At 32.1% G+C, this 20,007-nt stretch overlaps 1 protein-coding gene across 2 annotated transcripts in view; it reads right to left on the reverse strand.

Annotated features, from left to right (window-relative positions):
- Positions 1-20,007, reverse strand: part of LOC126775758 (uncharacterized) — a 508,990-nt gene that overhangs the window by 41,373 nt on the left and 447,610 nt on the right. For both annotated transcript variants that reach the window (XM_050497841.1, XM_050497840.1), the window contains exon 3: positions 722-921. In XM_050497841.1, coding sequence (XP_050353798.1) covers positions 722-921 — 200 coding nt within the window. The remainder of the gene's footprint in view (positions 1-721; positions 922-20,007) is intronic.

Consider the following 20,007-nt stretch of genomic DNA (forward strand, 5'->3'; position numbering starts at 1 on the left):
GAAACGTATCTTAATTTATTCTTTCTATTAGAAGTATCTTCGCTTAATATTATAAAATATAGTTATCTTAAAAAAAGTCGAGATCGCGTGAATCTTAACCGATGATCGTGGGTTCAAACCCGGGCAAGCACCACTGAATTGTCATGTGCTTAATTTGTGTTTATAATTCATCTCGTGCTTGACGGTGAAGGAAAACATCGTGAGGAAACCTGCATGTGTCTAATTTCATTGAAATTCTGTCACATGTGTATTCTACCAACCCGCATTGGAGTAACGTGGAAGAATAAGCTCCAAACCTTCTCCTCAAAAGGGAGAGGAGGCCTTAGCCCAGCAGTGGGACGTTAAGAGGCTGTTACTGTTACTGTACTGTACTATAGTTATCTTAATATTATAAGCTGTAACTCTATTTTAATATATGAAGCGCTGTATATTTTCTTTTTTGAAGAAAAAATACATTCTCTTTGTTCAAGCGTCACAATAATTTTTCGAAGTATAGATGCTCATTTTTAATCGACTTAAAGGTTCCAACTTTAGTTTTTATATATAGTTTTTGTTCCACGATAAACAGCTTTTATAACGATGACGTCAGCTTGACTGATTTGTGTCACGGCGGCTATTCTCAAAGGAGATAAGTCCTTTAATTGCGACGTATAATAATAATAATTGAAATAGGTTGTTACAAAACTAATAAGCAACATCATAATATTTTGAAAGAACTTACTTATAATCATGTTTAGCGTAGCAATGTCCAAGAAGCCGGCATTCTATTGCACTGCAAGACGTCGGACCTGGTGCGTCCGTGGGTGCTTTCACGACATATGTCATGTTGAACCCGAAGACCGACAGCAACCCTAACGCCCGAAGCTGCGTTCCTTCCAGTCTGTTTAGAGTTAGCTCCACAACTAGCACCGGGCTTTGAACCTGAGGAAAAAACGATCATTATTTTATTTACAGTTTACTTTTTATTTATATTCTTATTTTATTTACTGTTCACAAGTTAAAATATATCAATTTCATCATTTCATAGTGATGATGATGATGGCTGAGACGGTTCAGTGGCCCGAACTTCCGTGTAGTTAGTGTGTGATTTTATTATTAATTATTTTGAGTTAATTGGAAATTATCATTGAATAAAACTTAATCTTATATCTAAAAAAAATCAATGCAATATTATATAAATTTAATGATAGATAAAAATAGAATGAAAGATAAAAAAGCATGGAGAACGCATTCTTTCATTTTCACACATTATAATATAATATAATATATAAATTTGTAAAATGGGGTTGCTAAGTTCTCGTCGGTTCTTTTCGGTAGAAGCTATATTGCTAATTGTTGATGACTTTAAATTTAATTTATTCTTAGAATATAACAATTATACAATTCATCACTTGTAAGATATTACTTGAATAAATTATGTCTTACTAAAACGATACGAGTACCTACGTAATCTTAGTTTTACCAATTATGCACTCGGACTAAAAATATTCTCTCCATTAAATCACAATTTCGTGCTGAATCTAATAGAAAAATAGCTTATTTAATTTTCATTTAATTAAATCTAATTTAGTTCCTTATAAGATTTAAAATGCAATAAATCTGTTAGTAACATAGTCTAAATCAAGTATGTACTACTACTGCGCAATCCCTGGGATTCCATCTTCTTACAAGCGCTTAGGTGAGTACCTTTATCATGTTAATTCGTTCTCTAAGCTCGTACTAACAGCATTACAGATAATTATTCAGTTACCAGTTTAATCTTTTACGAATGCTTTGATTTAGAACAATGATTTCTGTTTCGATTCTCAATTAATTGGATACGTTTATAAGAGGAAATTGAATTATTAATTTAATTTAATATTTTAATATGGTCGAATTATTTCTACCATTTTTAAATCAGTTAAAATATTAATGGCCGTAGTTTAATAATTTGTAAGATTATATAATATATCTTAAATATATTTTCAGCATTTTCATGAAAATGCCATAAAATACCAAGTTGGATTTAAAAAAAAATATAATGCAATAATAAAAATATTAAATTGACAATGTTAAGTTACTAGACAAAATAATGACGTATATAAATAAACCATTATATTTTTGAAATATTATGTTTTATACAGTATCAACATAATTAATATTGTATAAAATGGTTGTTATGATATTATTATCACTAATTAATATATGTTCTGTTAAATAAAACGGTTAAAGCTTGTTTCATACGAGCTATTATTATTTTTTTTAATTTATTTACTTGCCACTTGAAGGGCATACATTACTTGATGCAATAAATCTATTTCAGATTTTATTGTAGCATTATTAAGTAACTTCGCAGTACTATTATATAGTAGAAATGAAAACTATAAATGTGGAACTAATACATGCAAAAAAAGTGTCGTGTAGTCGACGCCGAGGCACGTGTAAATGTCGATCTGTCGCAATCAGACCACGAGGAACGACAGGTTCAATCCGTCGTAATATCGCGTCTGCCAGCCAAAAAATTTTAGCTAGATATGCTCTTGGTTATAACCCGAATATATAATATCAAAAACCAATTTCGAAATGCTGACAGCGATAAAATGTAAAAGGTTATCATAAAATTTGGTTTTAGTATGTACTTTTTCATAAAAAAATAATTCGAAGTTTTTCAATACTAACTTACGTAAATATAATATAACTTTACATTTTTTTTTTTTTTATAAAAAGTGTAACGACCAAAAGGTGTGCAGCCGATAACACAAAAACTAAACATTTTATGTCATTTTATTGTATTGACATCCACATTACATTCACACATTAGGTGAAAAAGTTGTGTTCCGGTTTGAAGGGTCAGTGAGCCAGTGTACAGGCACAAGGGACATAACGTCTTAGTTGCCAAGGTTGGTAGTGCATTAGCGATGTAAGCGATGGTTAACATTTCTTATAATGCCAATGTATATGTAACGTTGGTGACCACTTACCATGAGGTGCCCCATTATGTTCGTCCGCCAATATAACACAATAATACAATAAAAAAAAGAACTCGGCTTTCTTCAATAACGCACACCTTCGTTTCTCTGTCAAGCGACTGAGTTGACTCAAAATTAGTATTTCACAAGAAGAAGATATTCACGATTGTCACGTCAATCATTTAAATTGACAGCGGATGAAACTGCGAAACGCAGTTTACCCGCGGCTCGCGTCACAATTAAGAATTGCCAATTTCCATATCTCTTCAAAAATAAACGATTTTAATAAAAACTTTCATCCCCTTTATCACTTACCTTAAGGTTTAAATTGGGTAGTTGTCAATTTTTCTTGTATATATAAAGATTATATAAGTATTTAATTCTTCTCTGAAACGTGCTGCATTTGCTAGTATAAGTTTTATGTTTACAAGGGATTACAAAAAAACTCTCTTCATTTATTAGTTTAGATTATTACAATATGATATAAACATAAGTACGAATAAACGTGTAAATAAGTTTTCATTAAATTTAATTTTTTTTTTAAATATTTTTTTATAAAGTAGGTAGGATGGTCATATGAGCTACATGATGGTAAATCGAGCATAGTCATTGGCGTAGTGCGAATCATTAAGCATTCCTTATATTGTCAATGCGCCACCAACCTTGGGGACTAAGATGTTATGTTCCTTTTGCCTATAGTTACGGACCAACAATTAAGTATTGCTATTTGGAGATTAGAATATGTGATAAGGGTGGTACCTTCCCAGAGTGGTTCGCACAATTCCAACCAAGTACATCAATTCAATAGTGTAATTTGCAAATATTGCAAGTAGTGTAGTTTGCAAATATTATATATATAAGTCTCCAAAAAGGTTGTACATGTTGTATAAAAGAGAAACAGTTGGTTATAAAATGTTCATAATTAACAAACAACAAGAATTAATAATTATAAACATTATGACAAACGAGTGAGCATGATTTATATACAGAGTAAACATATTCATACGAAGTGTAGTTAATTACGAAACTTCAGAACTCGTTTCAAGAATTGTAACACGATATTCTAACTTAGTAAATACGTTATTTATAGCCTTGTAGCTTTTATCTTAACTTGTATTTGAATAATTCTCATGTCATAATTTAATTGAAATACGATTCCATTACACAAACGATATTAAATTACGTTAATAATTTAATTTTTTGATGTAAATAAATATTATGTACAAAATTACTTTGGAATTTACAGGTCTATGAACTAGACTAAAGAGACAGCTTAAACAAGAAAAAAGTATATAAAAAAGTGTTATGAATATATCTTTAAATAATAACAAAGTAGTACTTGTTAGTAGGGCTTTGTGCAAGCTCGTCTGGGTACCACCCACTCATCAGATATTCTACCGCTGAATAGCAATCCTTAGTATTGTTGTGTTCCGGTATGAAGAGTGAGTGAGCTGGTGTAACTATATGCATAAGCGATATCTTGTTCCCAATGTTGGTGGTACATTGGCGATGTTAGGAACGGTCATATTTCTTACAGAGCCACTAGGTGGCCATCCGCCTACCTTTTTTATAGAAAAAGGTATGGATTGCGCAATATTGGCTTAGGCATCGGGGATTAGGATCGAAGCTCGTTTAAAAAAGTTTTTTCTATTTATAAAATCTGTTATTGTGTTGTCTGCTATTAAGAAAGGGCTCAGTTCCAAAGGGCCAAGATCCCTGTAATAAAAGCGGGGAAATATAATTTGTTTTATCAAGCCCACTTTTACGCCTGATCGAGTTTAGTGGTAAATGTAGCCTGCCAGTTGGCTTGTGTTGGACAATTTTATAAGTTTAACGGTATAACGGTAGATTCTTATCATTACATCCCGCGAAATTATATTGTTCATGGAGGCATTAATAATCTGTTTTTATTAAATCGTTTGTGTTTTATTGTTAAGGTTTATTGGCTGTTTTCATTCGGGCCTTTGTTCGTTTGTGATTTAATAAAAAAATGGTTTTTTATTATTATAATACAATGTCATCATACTGATATTATAAATTGGGTAAGTTTGTTTATTTTTTATGCGACTTCATGTAAAAACTACTAATCTAATTAATATAGAACTTTCATATTGTTTTAGTTGACAGTTTTAGGATAAAGACATAGGCTATATAGTATGTTAAGATGTTGAATATTATACAAAATATAGTATAATTTGCCGACGCTGCCGGAGAGAAAATTGTCGGTCCATAAAAATACTTAATGCTGATACACAAAACGTCAGTAACAGCATATTAAGTATGTGTATTATTAAAGCATATCTTATAAATATAAAGAAATTGGATAAAATTCACAAAAACTTTAATTTAATTATCAAGGAAAGGAATTAGCTAATAATTACCAAAATAAATAACATATTCAATTTAAACGTTTTATGTAATACGTATATCCGTTCAAGCTTATAAGGAAAGCCACCTCTAAATTTACTCTCAAGACTTGTCTCCGTGAACATATTTAGTCAGAAAGTTCCTAGTTTTCTTTGTTCTTACTACACAATGTGGTGATCAAAAAAGTTTTTAAATAAATAAATTATGATATATACCGTTCTAGTAGTTTTAGAAATAGTACGATATATTAAAATAAACGCGCGAAAAATACACGGCCCGTGTAAAACGATACATTAGCACAGTACAAGTATATAGATCAGTTGGAGATTTATTATATTATATTATTGGTTAAAATATATCACGTGGTAAAGCTATTTAACACGTACAAGATTACATACAGGACGGGTACTAACTAGTCCAATTGAAATCTTTTATTCAATATAGAAGTATTACACTTGCTTTTTGATTGTCAAATTAGAACCTATCACTTGGTGGTCTGGGATGGGCTTTGTGTAAGTTCGTCTGGGTGGATACCATCCATATATATGTATATTCAACCGCCAAACAGCATTATTGCTTAGTGTGTTCCGTGTTTTAAATTTATTTTTATTCGCATGCTGTGTTCACTATTAAGTAATCTACATATAGATAATAATTATATATATATAAGAATATTCTTACTTTATACATATAAATATACTTATAAAAATATTCTTTCTTTTGATTTCATTCAAAATTAAGGCTAAGAACTCACGAAGCGGTTTTCACCCGCGGCCGCTGCGGTTGCGGGATCGCGGCTTCTGTAGAATGCAGATATGTATGTAAAGAAATTGAATACATTTCACGACGCGTTTTACGCCCGCAACGTGTGCGATTGGTTGCGGGTCCCGCTGTACCGGCGGGCAAGTAGTAGAATCACGCGGGTCGCGGTCACCCGCAGTTTGAGCGAGTTTTCTACACGCCCTTTGTGATTAGTTGGCGTCTGGGCTGCGCGCGTATAGAAATCTGACGACATTTTGTATAACCGTTCGTCTTGCGATAATCGTAAGCCAAGTTTGCAGGGTGATAACCGCAACCGCGATGTCCGCAATAACCGAACAGAACTCCGGTCTCGTGAGCTTAGGAATAAAACAGCTGTTCCTCTGCCGTTAAAATCGCTCCGTGAGTTCTTAGTCTAAATATTATATAAAGTAAAACTGCATTTCCCACTAAAAACACAAGCTGTCTCGGTTGATATTTTTCGTGCAGAATCCACCCCCAGGGCTTAATTAAATGGCAGAGACAAGATCAGGCAGTAGTCATTTAAGGTAGTGTTTCACTGTTGAATATCTTTTTCTCTTAGCTATATTGCAAATAAGATTTTTTAAAGTTTTTTTTTCTTATTACAGATACAATGGTTATGTCCTAATGGTTTTGTCTCTGAAAAAAAAATTAATATACCTTTTTTATAGCTGATGTTTTGGTTATAACTACAATATTATAAACATTCTTTATTAATTTGAAAAGTGTTGATTCTTTGAATCAAGAAATGCAAATTTTTTATGTAAGGGACGGCAAATATTTTTTACGACGCTAATGTGACCACTTACCATCAGGTGGCCCATTTGTCGCCCGCCTACCGCCTAAAATAAAATGAATAAAAACATTTATATATAATGTTTTTATTCATTTCATTTCATTTTATTAATTAAACTTTATATATATAATGTATTTATTCATTTTATTTTCTTACGTCTGTTGTCGTAATTATTCTAAAGAATAAACTAATTTTATATAATAATCCTTAATTAATGTACAATCATTTCTTAGTCCATGTTTGCATACCATAATATACAATCACGACGATATCTTCTAAATTTCAAGTGCCTATTTCTTAGTTTAAGCTCAGGCAGTCAGTCTATATGTAGATTATGATTTGTTATAAATTGCTATATACAGTTTTTAAGTGTCCAAAAATAAAACGAAGTATCATTTGATGCAAAACTAAGAAACTAAAAGCCCAGGTATATACATAGGATATATTGTCATAAGGAATGAAATCCTCTCAGATATTGTGTCATTCTATTGACAACTACAAAACCTTGGACTTAGAGCATATTGACTCAAATCCTCATGATTATGCCACACCTCCGATGCATTCACATCCGATTTTTTAAATAAGATCAGAGACGCCTCGCTGATTTTCGAATCTGTATCGTAGTCCTTTGCGTTTAGGAAATCAAGAATCGGTTACCCACCTATGTAATTTCAGAGCATTTCATCTTTTCAAGCAATCAGTCTTTGAAGCTTCAACGCTACCTTCCATTACATTTTTCACTCGATCTTTCATTTTCGGTGCTATAAATGCAAAGGGGCGACGCAATTCCGTCAGAATGCTTTTGGCCATTATCGCGGCGCTTCGTTTGCTGCCGAATGTAATTCGTTTGTGACATAAATGCTCCGAATTCCCACTTCAATGGTGTTTTAAGGAATTTAGGTCTTTCTTTAATTTACAAACTCACCTTGTTGTGTGACGGAACAGTACGGCTCGCCAGGGAAATCATTTGAAGTGTAGTTGATAGTTTTTTCTTATATATAAATAACGTATCTTCTAAGGGAACGTTTTATCTTGAGTAACGAATCGTTTTTACCTGAATCTTCATTCTTTGCTGGACCTATTCTCGTCTTAAAAAATAATGTAATGTTAAAAAAACTTTTATTAAAATCTTTTTTTTTTTTTTATAGAATAGGAAGGTGGACGAGCAAACGCCCTTAGTCATTGGCATTGTAAGAAATGTCAACCATCGCTTATAGCCAATGCGCCACCAACCTTGGGAACTAAGATTTTATGTCCCTTGTGCCTGTAATTACACTGGCTCACTCACCCTTCAAACCGAAACACAACAATATCAAGTATTGCTGTTTTGCGGTAGAATATCTGATGAGTGGGTGGTACCTACCCAGACGATCTTGCACAAAGCCCTACCACCAGTATCGTAATCGTACATTATTTTATCATTTCAGTTTAAAAGATATTTGGAAAAAAACACTTGTATATGTATATTAAATTATAGTTGTATGCTAGTATATATACATATCATGATCAGATTTTTAATCAAATCGTAAAAAGTTTAAGTTTGGTTGATTCAATTTCGGATACTTTTATTTTTATTCGTTTAGTAGATTTTTTTATTATAAATAGTTGATAAACTAATAATATTAAAATCGAACCGTGAAACCCGCTATAATCGCCTTCGTATTTAATCGAAGCAAATAAATTATTCATAAAATAATTAATTTGTTCGTTTATTTATTTATTTAAATACTACGTGAGTGATTTATTTAAAACCCGCTTGATTTTGTGTCTCTCAATCGCCATGTTGATTGAAAGGCTGTACAATCAAATTCTTGTTTCTCTTTTCTTTTTGCATGTTCGACACATTGGGAAATAATCCTGAAAATATCCATACAAAAGTTCAATTTGTATATGTTGTTATAAAATATTTTAAAAAGGATTTTGCGATTAAAATAAATACACATACATCATAGAATAAAGCACAAATACGAGCCAAGAGATGGGTGATTGTATTTGTGGATTAGAACAATGATATTAACAAAAGGAAAAACTATAAGAAGGACAAAGCGAAGAACATTATACGACTATACGTCAATGTCCCATTAAGGCTTAAATAAAACCGTTCGAATTTATTTATTTGTCCTGAAGAGAGATTTTTTTGTAATATATAAAGGCGAACCGGCAATTGGCCACCCCACTAGGTGGCTGGTATGTGGTTACCACTGTCTATAGACATTGGCGCTGGAAGAAATATTAACCACACCTTATATCGCCAATGCGCCACCAACATTTGGAACTAAAATGTCCCTTGTGCCTGTAGCTATACTGACGAATTTCCCTTCAAACCGGAACACAACAATACTTATTGCTGTTGGCGGTACAATATCTGATAGGTGGGTGGAAATAAATAAAGGAATTTGAATTATGACATAACAGTATTCCATTAAATCAAAATGGTATTATAAATACTAACAATTGTTTATCGAATTAAAAGGAATTTCATAAAGTTTTCAATATAACAGATGAATCATGACGGTATTTATTTAAACGGATAACTGGGTAACATATTGTGTGATTTCAATGCGCACTGGGAGCAATTCTACTAATTATAACGCGTACGATGCGATCCGGATTCTAGTTAGAAGAATAAATAGAGAATCATATACAGTAACATCCTGTTAATGTCCCACTGCTGTTCTAAGGCCTCTTTTCCCTTTTAAGGATATGGTTTGGAGCTTATTCCACCATGCTGCTCCAATGCGGGTTGGTAGAATGACACATGTGGCAGAATTTCACCGTCAAGCACGTATAAACACAAATGAAGCATGAAAATCCAGCGGTGCTTGCCCGGTTTGAACCCACGATCTTCGGTTAAGATTCACGCGTTCTAACCACACGTTCTAAGTAGAAGTCAATTCTACGGCTACGATACGTTCTCGATTCAATTCCGATATAACTTCGACCGAAACGTAACTGGATCGTTGTATTAGTAGATCAGTAAAACGGTTAAACCGTAACGATTACGTTTCGATTCGATTGTTGTATAGTGACAACTCGTTGGTAGAATTATTTCCCCATTTAAATCGCTATGTAAAGTTACGTATTGTATATCGTTGTATTGTTCTTACATAAACTATAGGACGCATAAACTGTTACGAGACCGTGTCTCATTACTTTTACTTATAAAGGATTAACTGTAGTTGATAGCTATATCTATAGCAAATAATATCGATTTTTTGATTTAAAGATATGAATAGACTTTTTTTAAACTTGAATATTTATTTGAAGTTGTGCGGTAGGACAATCACACACTAATTAATGTGCCCGTCAAAGAACGCCTGGTAAATAAGAAACATCGAAATTGATTGTTATTAAAAGAATTTAAAATAATAAATAATGTAATTAAAAACAAAGTTTCGTTAATTAAATTAATGTTTTATATAAAACCACTATGACTTGATTTTATAGGATAGCACAGGAGCAAATTGAACCCTTGAAGGTAAGATGTGGCCTACACCTTTTAGATACTATTTAGTGATGATGATAATGATGATAAAATACTTCTTCCAGCATCAATGTCAACTTCGATATCTTGACGTTTAGCCTAAGGGATGATACATTTATTACGTCAGTAATTGCTCAAGCTCATTCGCTGGTCATACAAGATACTATTATTTTATTTGTAAGTCGTTACAGCTCGTCACAAATGGTGGACAGACATATAAAATAGTCGAATATAGCTTATTATCATATCCAAAAATATGCGGCGCCAAGTTGCTTTGTCTTACAGTTTTATCTTATACTAGTTTCCGCACGCGTGTAATAGGGGGGTAAGTCGTAGGTTATTTTCATGCAAAATATTACAAATATGTTATTGGTGACTAACTTTTTAAACAATTATAAAAAGTATTTTTAACGGGATTTGAACCTGGAATATCGAGATCTGCAGCCATATAAGCTGTCTGCTACACCAACGAGTCAGTTTGACAACTGTTATTATATAGTGTACGAATAAAATAGTTTCACAGTTTTGTTTCTAAAATTAAACAATATAAAATATGTCAACTACTTCGCTGTTGGCAAAACCATTAATTTATTCATTGTTTATTTAAGGCAACATTGAAAATTATAACAATTGCTTTAGCTAAAATAATTTTAATCTTTAAAGTTACTTAGTTCTAACGATAAATCAATGAATTGACAATTGAAGCAAGTTCCTTAAAACGATAAATGTAATCGAAATAATAAACCCATTGAATGGAAATTGGATTAAGTAATCGTACCGCTTCGTAAATAACACGAAAGGGAAGCGGAATATTTGAGATGGCAATATTTGTTATTTATACGTATAATATATTACTGGATCTGCGTTATATTTTAATATAACGATCAGATGGTATTTTTTTGTAAGTTTATAATATGTACTGTATGTATAACTGTTTAGAGACTAGTTTTAGAAGAAGGTTTGGAGTTTGGACTTTATATCAACTTGCTTGTACAAGAGAGTTTCTTTAACAGCCGAGCACGAGATGAACAATTAACAAATATTTAGCATGTGGCGTTTCACTGGCGACACAATGGCGTCGTGTAGTGTATATGTCTAAGCCTCCCGGTCTATATAAAATACACGAACTGGTGGACCAATAAACGATCCCTGGAGCCAAAAAGTTATCTCATTCGTTCTATTACAGTTGCATGAATTGAAATCTGTGATCTTCAATTAATCGCTTTTTCTATCCAATAGGCCATTACCAACTTATGTTTTAGTGGTTTTTAATTTAATATAAAGATATATACTTTGTTATTTAAGTTGAGAAAGGAAAGCGATAATATCAGTCTACTGATGATGATCTTCTGACTGACAATATAGCTGAATAAGTCAAGTACTTTACCGTTTTCGTATGCTTTGGCCATTTTATATGAAAAATTGAAATATTATATACAGTGGATAATATTGATATAATAATTGATATAAAATCCCGATCATTCCCATTTTCATATTTTATAGCATTATTCGGATTATTTTGGGCGGAAACAGCCGAGTCATCAGTAAAGGAAATAGGTATGAAATCTTTTATAAAATGTTTTGCAACGTTTCATTCTGTAAACGGCATATATGTTATATAATACTTAAATTTTAAATTTAAAGTTGTATTTATTTTAATTAACTTATGAGAACACCTTCTCGCTGCTTAATTCAACGACCAAGTCTACGCAAAGGAATCTCGCTAAGGTCGCTATTTAAACGGTAAGACTATCTTTTGTTCATACTTTTATCGTATTTATCTGAGGCACTTCAACAAGATGGTTGCATTTTTTGGCTTAATAACGGGTATACTTATATTCATAAGGTATTTTAGAATTTTGACATAACCGATGTAACAAGGACGGAAATAATGGGTTGTGAAACGGCACTTCCAATTATATCGATAAAAAATTTCAAAATATAGGTTTTATAAGTTATTTTGTAGTAAATTTCCTCAGCCTGAATACTATCTAACAAGTTCACACGACGAGCCCAATCTGCAAAATTAGATGAGACTTTACGACATCGAGTTTAAATCACCTCGCCTCCAACTAGATTTAAAGTATTTGAGTGAATTCAATTCAAGATTTAGGAGATAAACCTGAAACTGACTGCTCAGAGAACGACTGTTTTGGATTCGGTTAAGAGTTTAAGTCGCAGAAGACTTAAAAGATTTTCTTATTTTTAAAGTTTTCTAGTAAAATAAACTTGTCAATCTTTAATATTATATTCCTAGTCTTTCTGTCTGTTTCCATTTCGAAACATTTCGCTGATGTTTATAAGCTTTTGGAAGATAATGAATTAATGTTTTAAATAATTTCCAAAATAAAATATTTCTTTATAAAAGACCTTTTTGCCTACTGTTAAGCAAAGGGGTCAAGTATTTCCAAGAAAATTGCGCAATTTTCTTACAAGAACATTTTCACGATGTTTGGAAGATATTGGCTGTGTAAGATACATATAAATAAAAACAGTAATACAATTATTAAGCATAATTCACTATTAGAGATAAGCTTTATACTAATACTACAGATTCTTAAAAAATCCATGTTTTTTGGTAAAAACGTAACTAATCTAAATCTTTGATGATTTATCTAATTTTGGTAACAATTTCCAAGAAAGTTTTATTCACCAAATTGATCCATGGAGGAATATTCCTCAAGATTCTATTAAGGTATTGAAAAAAAAAACTTTTTTTTCAATTCCCTATACATTACACATATATAAGTTTGCCAGAGCTTGTCTGTTTTGCGGCAAACTGAAACTGACTTTCCTTTACGCTATTAAACTGGAGGTTTCAGTGAAACCACATTAGTTAGAACATCCAGAAACGTGGATTGTGGTTGTTTTCAACTTTAAACATTGTGGTGTTGTATAATTGTTTTTTGAAATTTTTATCGATGTCTTTTTTTAGCTAGGAATGCTATTGAATTTTACTAAAACTTTATAATGGAATAATACTCATTTATAATACTTATTAGCTATTTTTCTATGTATAAAAATGAAGTTTGTAAATCTTTTTGAAATTAAAAGACAGAAATTAAAAAACGGTAGCCGTTTAACCGATTACCAAAAAAGTTGACGCGTAGATATATTATTGTATAGAAAAAGTTTTAATCCTTTTCACTTTGAAGTAACTTGCAGCTAGATGGCGCTGCAGGATATCAACTGTTATACCATTCAACTGTTCGTCGTGAAAATTGGTATATACACACAGACGGGACAACGTCTGTCGGGATTTGCTCATATATTATAAAAATACATACAAAAAATATATACATGAAACTAAACATGTTGCTAAAAAAATACAATTAACAACGTTATCCCGGTCTTGTAAGAATTTCATATCTTTGTTCTTAATAGTTATTTCGAAGTAATAATAGAAATAACAATTTTATATTTTATTTCATATATTAAAAGATAAATGTGCGTTAGTGTGATAAGATTTTCCTAAAAGCATAATCAGTAAAATTACACACGAGTATAATAAAATTATGTTTTTTTAATAAAAATAGGATTGATTTATTTTAAACGATTAATTTCTCAATTTTAAAGCTATGTCTAAAACGTACATAGTAAAGTTCGTCAATGATACACTACGTAGTATGAGAATCAAACTTATATTATTATATAAAACGTCAACATAGTGTTCCGGGGAGGATTTAAAGAAAATTGGAAATCGTGCAGCGGCTGCGACGAACGGCATTAAATGCAGAGAATTGTGAAAGTTACTTTAGCCTACATAGTATTACGTGGTAATTTTGAAAATACTTTATATTTAAATCGTTCATTTTGTATTTTTTTACAATCGTAAAAAATTAAAACCTACGATTGTAAAAAAATAAAATATTAATTTTTAAAAAAATAATAATAATTTGCTAATGGTTTTTAGTTCTTCCTGCTGGACGCAAATTATTTTGTCCATGACACATTGGAAGCAGAAGACACGAAGGAGATTTATCGGTCGAGGTAGCAAGTTTAAGCATTTTCTTTGTTAAACCTGAAAATTTATTCGATTCTTCCATATTTATATGTATATAAATGTCATATTTCATAAACATAAGTTTTGTTTTGAACTGTGTGTCTAACTACTGAAATTGGCCACAAATATTATTAGGTTTAATTCGTTTTAAAATCACGTAGTTGTTTATGGAGCGAGTTTCTCGATTATCGATATTCGATTAGGCGAAAAGTAATGACATTTCTTATCATAATTTCGTTTCTAAACTGATTTGTTTAAAACCACTTATTTATTTCAAATATATATTGTATTTTAATTATATTAGAATCTTCGTAAAATTAGTAAAAGTAAATAAAAAAGGTTTTTATAAATGAAATTTAATATAATATTTATTTGTATATATTTGTATTCGGCCACGAACAATTTGTTATTGTAGTAAACAAATGCGAAACTGTTTGTGTTCAAAATTAGATTGATTATTTGAATAATATATCTTGTTATATAATAGACACAGTTAAACAATTTATTTTCTGCAACAGTGATAGAGGTCTTGTTTGTATATTTTTTTCTAATTCACGCAAAAAAAATGTTAATTGATAAGAAAGTTTCACATTATTTTAGTTTATATATATTATATAGATATATCTTTTATTATTAATTCACATTACTCATTTCTACTCCATCTTAAACAAAAATAAGCATTAATTGTAATATTAATACTATTTTATTATATTTAACATTTTAATATTTAAACTTATAAAAATAAACAACAAACAAACAACAAGAAAAGCGATTTTATTTGAAGAGAGATTTTTTTCTTAAAATTTAATCACCGTGGAGTTTCACGCGAAAATTTTCGGGGGTTATTTTAGGTTTCTCCCGAGAGAACGGAAGCGTACGCTATAATTTACGTTTTTTGCAGAATATCTGATAAAATTTAAGAATTCTCTTCTGTAATTCAAGTGATTTTACATAGTACAGAACTATTCGTGCGGAAAATAATTTATCTACTGATTTTTTTTTGTTACACCATAAAAAGTGATGAGGTCTCGGCTACGTGATATTTTACAATTCTAAGTGGGAGTTTTGTGTAAGCCCGTCTGGGTAGGTAACATCAGATATTGTACCGCTATACTTATCGTTATTGTTGGGTTCCGATTCCAAGGAGAGTGAGCTAAGCACAAGGGACTTAACATCTTCATTCTCAAGGTTGACACGTTGGCGATGTTAGGATTGGTTAATATTTTTTCTTTCTTTCCTGACATGTAGTCTGAGTAGTGCGTTAAAAAATTAGAAAGGGTTTACGATACAAACGGCTGCCAGTGGGTCGCGGACGAATGCGCGAGCGTACCCGCAGCGTCTTCATTTGGCGGAGAGAAGGAACACCATGGTGGTTTTGGATTTACCCACGGAAAAATGGTTAATATTTCTTACATCGCCAATGTCTATGGGTGACTACTTACCATCAGGTGATCCATTTGTCCGCCTATCTAAAACATTTAAAAAAAAAATACTTTATCATCCTATTTTCAGAAACTAACTTCAGTCCTGTTTAGTTGTTATAAAGTATACTTAATTGGTGTTTAGCAGACCGTTCGTATAATCTCTCAAACGCGAAGCTAATCTTCCAAGAATACTCCAAGAATATTAAGACCATTAGGCGCAAGTTCCGTTACGTCATTGTCTTTATACTGAATCTGGACGAGCAATAAAATTGGATCAAATGATTATAATAGTTAATTGAACAGCTTTAACGATTGATTTAATTTCTGTGCCTTGATTCTAAATGGCCAATATCAATCATCCTTACATTTGTATGGTATTTGTAACGGGGTCATTATTTAAAAGTATATTTTGATTGTAGAAAGAATTATTTGAACTTGTGTTTTTGGCATTCATTCGTGTCTGACTAATAAAACGTTTTACATCTCATTATTTATTTCTTAAATACTACAATTTGGTAATTCGAATAGAAGCAATGAATATATGTCGGTTGTTATATGTAACATATGACATTTTATACAATATTCTCGGTATTATATTTTTAAATAATGCAACGAATGGCAAAATGTCAAAAATGTGCTAAAAGGGTTAGCACTAGGATATATATTTTGTTTTAATTATATTTTAAACAATAGTGAAAAAGGTACTGAACTGTTTTCTCTTTGCCTATTTACAGTAACTGCCTCTAAATGTCTCACTGCTGGGCTAAGGCCTCCTCTCCCTTTTTGAGGAGAAGGTTTGGAGCTTATTCCACCACGCTGCTCCAATGCGGGTTGGCGGAATACACATGTGGCAGAATTTCGATGAAATTAGACACATGCAGGTTTCCTCACGATGTTTTCCTTCACCGAAAAGCACGAGATGAATTATAACAGAAATTAAGCACATGAAAATTCAGAGGTGCTTGCCCGGGTTTGAACCCACGTTCATCGGTTAAGATTCACGCGTTCTTACCACTGGGCCATCTTGACTATTTTGCCTATTTATATGTAGATTATCTTGTAATATTATATAATAACAAGGAGAGCAAATTTTTTTATTATTTTAGTAATCAAATATATATTTTTTTGTAAATAAAATAACACAACTAAAAGATTCTATTAATTATAAGTTTAGTTTATATAAGCATATTCTTAAGCCGAGATGGCCTAGTGGTTAGAACGCGTGAATCTTAACCGATGATTGTAGGTTCAAACCCGGGCAAGCACCACCGAATTTTCATATGCTTAACTTGTGTTTATAATTCATCTGTGCTTGACGGTGTAGGAGAACATCCTGAGGAAACCTGCATGTGTGTAATTTTTTACTTGAAATTATGCCACATGTGTATTCTACCAACCCGCATTGGAGCAGCGTTGTGGAATAAGCTCTAAACCTTCTCCTCAAAAAGGGAGGCCTTATCCCAGCAGTGGGGCATTAACGGACTGTTACTGTAAGTATATTCTTTTTGATTGCTCTTTGTTAAAATAACTTTTTTGTATACTATTATTATGTTAATGACTCTGTCGTAATGAAAAAAGTCCTTTAAACCGAAGGTATGGAATTCTTAAAAAGCTATCAGACAGCCCTTAGTGTAAGCTCCAGTTTAGTAATAGTTGTAGTAATAATCTGGTTTCGATATGCCTAACATATCTGCAAATCGTATTAGATCATGTGCTCAAAGGCTTACTAGTGTAATCTTATCGGAGGTGAGCTGCATTAATTGATATCAATGTCGGTGAGTATCTGAAATGAATATTTTAATACTTAAAACCCCTATAATATATACATTGTACCTTAAATTATGTGCGTGAGCAAGTCTCAGTATACGAACGAAGGATCAGGAAATATTATTGAAAAATATATATATATATATATATATATATATATATATATATTCTATAAAATAGAATCTTTTAGGACACCACCTATACAAGTTTTTTTTATATAAAATAGGTAGGCGGACGAGCAAATTAATCATCTCTTACATCGCCAATGCGCCAGTAACTTTAGAAATTACGATGTTATATGCCTTATAACTGTAGTTGCACTGGCTTACTTACCCTTCAAACTGAAACACAACAATACTAAGTACTTCGATTAGCAAATCTTTCAACCGATGGTAAGTGGTCACCATTGCCCAGTCATTGGCGCTGTAAAAAATATTTATATACCATTCATTGCATAGCCTATGCGTCACTAACCTTCGAAATTGACATGTCCCTTGGCCCTGTAGTTGCACTGGCTCACTCATCCTTCGAATCGAAACACAATAAAAAATTGGCTGTTTTGCGGTAGAATACCTGATGAGTAGGTGGTATCTATCCAGACGAGCTTGCACTAAGCCCTACCACCAGTAAATATTAACTTTGCTTAATCTACGTCAAAGAATATACAATCTAAGTACGAGTATTTTTTTTTTTTTTATATTCGCCGGGAGGGTAAATGACTCTACTCCACCTGATGGTAAGTGGTAGTAGAGTCCAAACGCGACGACGGCCAGTACAGACGGGAAAAACGTTCTGCACTAGCCGCCTTTGCCTTGCCGGCCCGCAAGATGCCTCTTCACGCCTCGTTTGAAGGAACCCGGGTTGTAAGAGGAGGGGAACACGTGAGCTGGTAAGGAATTCTATTTTTTGGAAGTGCGACAAAGAAAGGAGTAAAGTAAAGAGTATTTCGATAACATATCATATAACAAACGCCTCTTCTCTTTTTAAGGAAAAGGTATGGAGGATAAACTTGAAGCCGAATTCAATCATTTATCAATATATAGATTTGTACGCGGTGTTTTCCTTCATTGCCGAGGACTTGATAAATTAGAAGCAAAAACTATTGCTTCAATGGTCGAAAGTTCTATGGTTACCCAGATTTTAATTCACGATTTTCAGTTAAGATCCACGTGTTCTCTCCATGCAAACATAAAAGTCACATTCTATCTAAAATTACTTCTAGTTATAATAGACTCGGCATGATGCCTCAGTTAACATAAACTTTATTATATAAAACTAACTGCTTCGTGCACTCACCCACGTTATACGTCCCTGATCTACCCCCGAGGGTCGTAGCGTGATTTTAAATAGTCGATGGAGTACCAAAAGCAAAAATATTTTTTAAAACATAACTGGACTGATAGGACCTAAAATAGCGCGGAAACAAACAAATAAGCAAACTTCTTATCTTGTAATATAAATGTATAGATAATGAATGGCCGAATTAATAGAAACAAGACTTAAATTCAAAAGTTTCACCCATAAATCCTAAATAGTCTATCGTCTATTTTATTAGCAAGTCGGAATTGCGTTTCCATTCACTCAAACGCTGGATTGATAGACCACAGATCATCCAAACTGACTGAGAGGCGCCAACGAGACAAATTCAATCCATTCGTCTAACTCTAAAATCATTCGTTCAATATGTCACGTTCACACGTTGGCATCGCGCGTGAATACGAAATATAACGAATACTTTTACATAAAGCCTGTTGTGATTTATGATAAACTAAGTTTTTTATGCGAAAAGATAAGTACATTGATAAGTAAAGGTTCAAACTACCACTGTTGCTTAAAATAAATATAAAGGTTTGTGTGGTGGTAGAGGCTTTTATGTATAATAGCCTCTATCAGTAAGTTCGTGGCACACCTTGAGAATAAAACGATAGCTTACTGATTATTTACTTCTAATATTAAATATAGTACTTAAGCTATTTTAAAATTTTACCAAAAATGTCGCTGAGTCCGTTGCGAGTCTTCTCAGGCCTGAGTAATTTATTTTTCGAACCGGTGGTACTTGTTGTACTTTGACTAGCAATAAGTAAGTTTAATGCCTTTATATTTAAATTTAATTATTTAATGGTAAGCTATTTTTTATTTATAAAAATGCAAACAATTAAATAGGCCGCATCGTGGTAAGTCATGTTGTCTATACCCTCGAACCAAAGAAGTATAAGCCACTCCTTAGCATCTAAGACGCTTTGTATCATGCGCCTGTAATTGTCTTATTTAAATTACTCACCATTTAAATAAGAGCCTGGTAATTTATAATATTGATGTTTGACTATGGATTGATTAATAAGATGAGTTTTCCTGCACTATGCCGCTAACACAAATAATACTTTACCGATAGTTAAATACAGATTAAAATAAATTTGAAAAAAAAAAACATAAGAATA

The sequence above is a fragment of the Nymphalis io genome, chromosome 19, assembly GCF_905147045.1.
Source record: "Nymphalis io chromosome 19, ilAglIoxx1.1, whole genome shotgun sequence".
Lineage (NCBI taxonomy): Eukaryota > Metazoa > Arthropoda > Insecta > Lepidoptera > Nymphalidae > Nymphalis > Nymphalis io.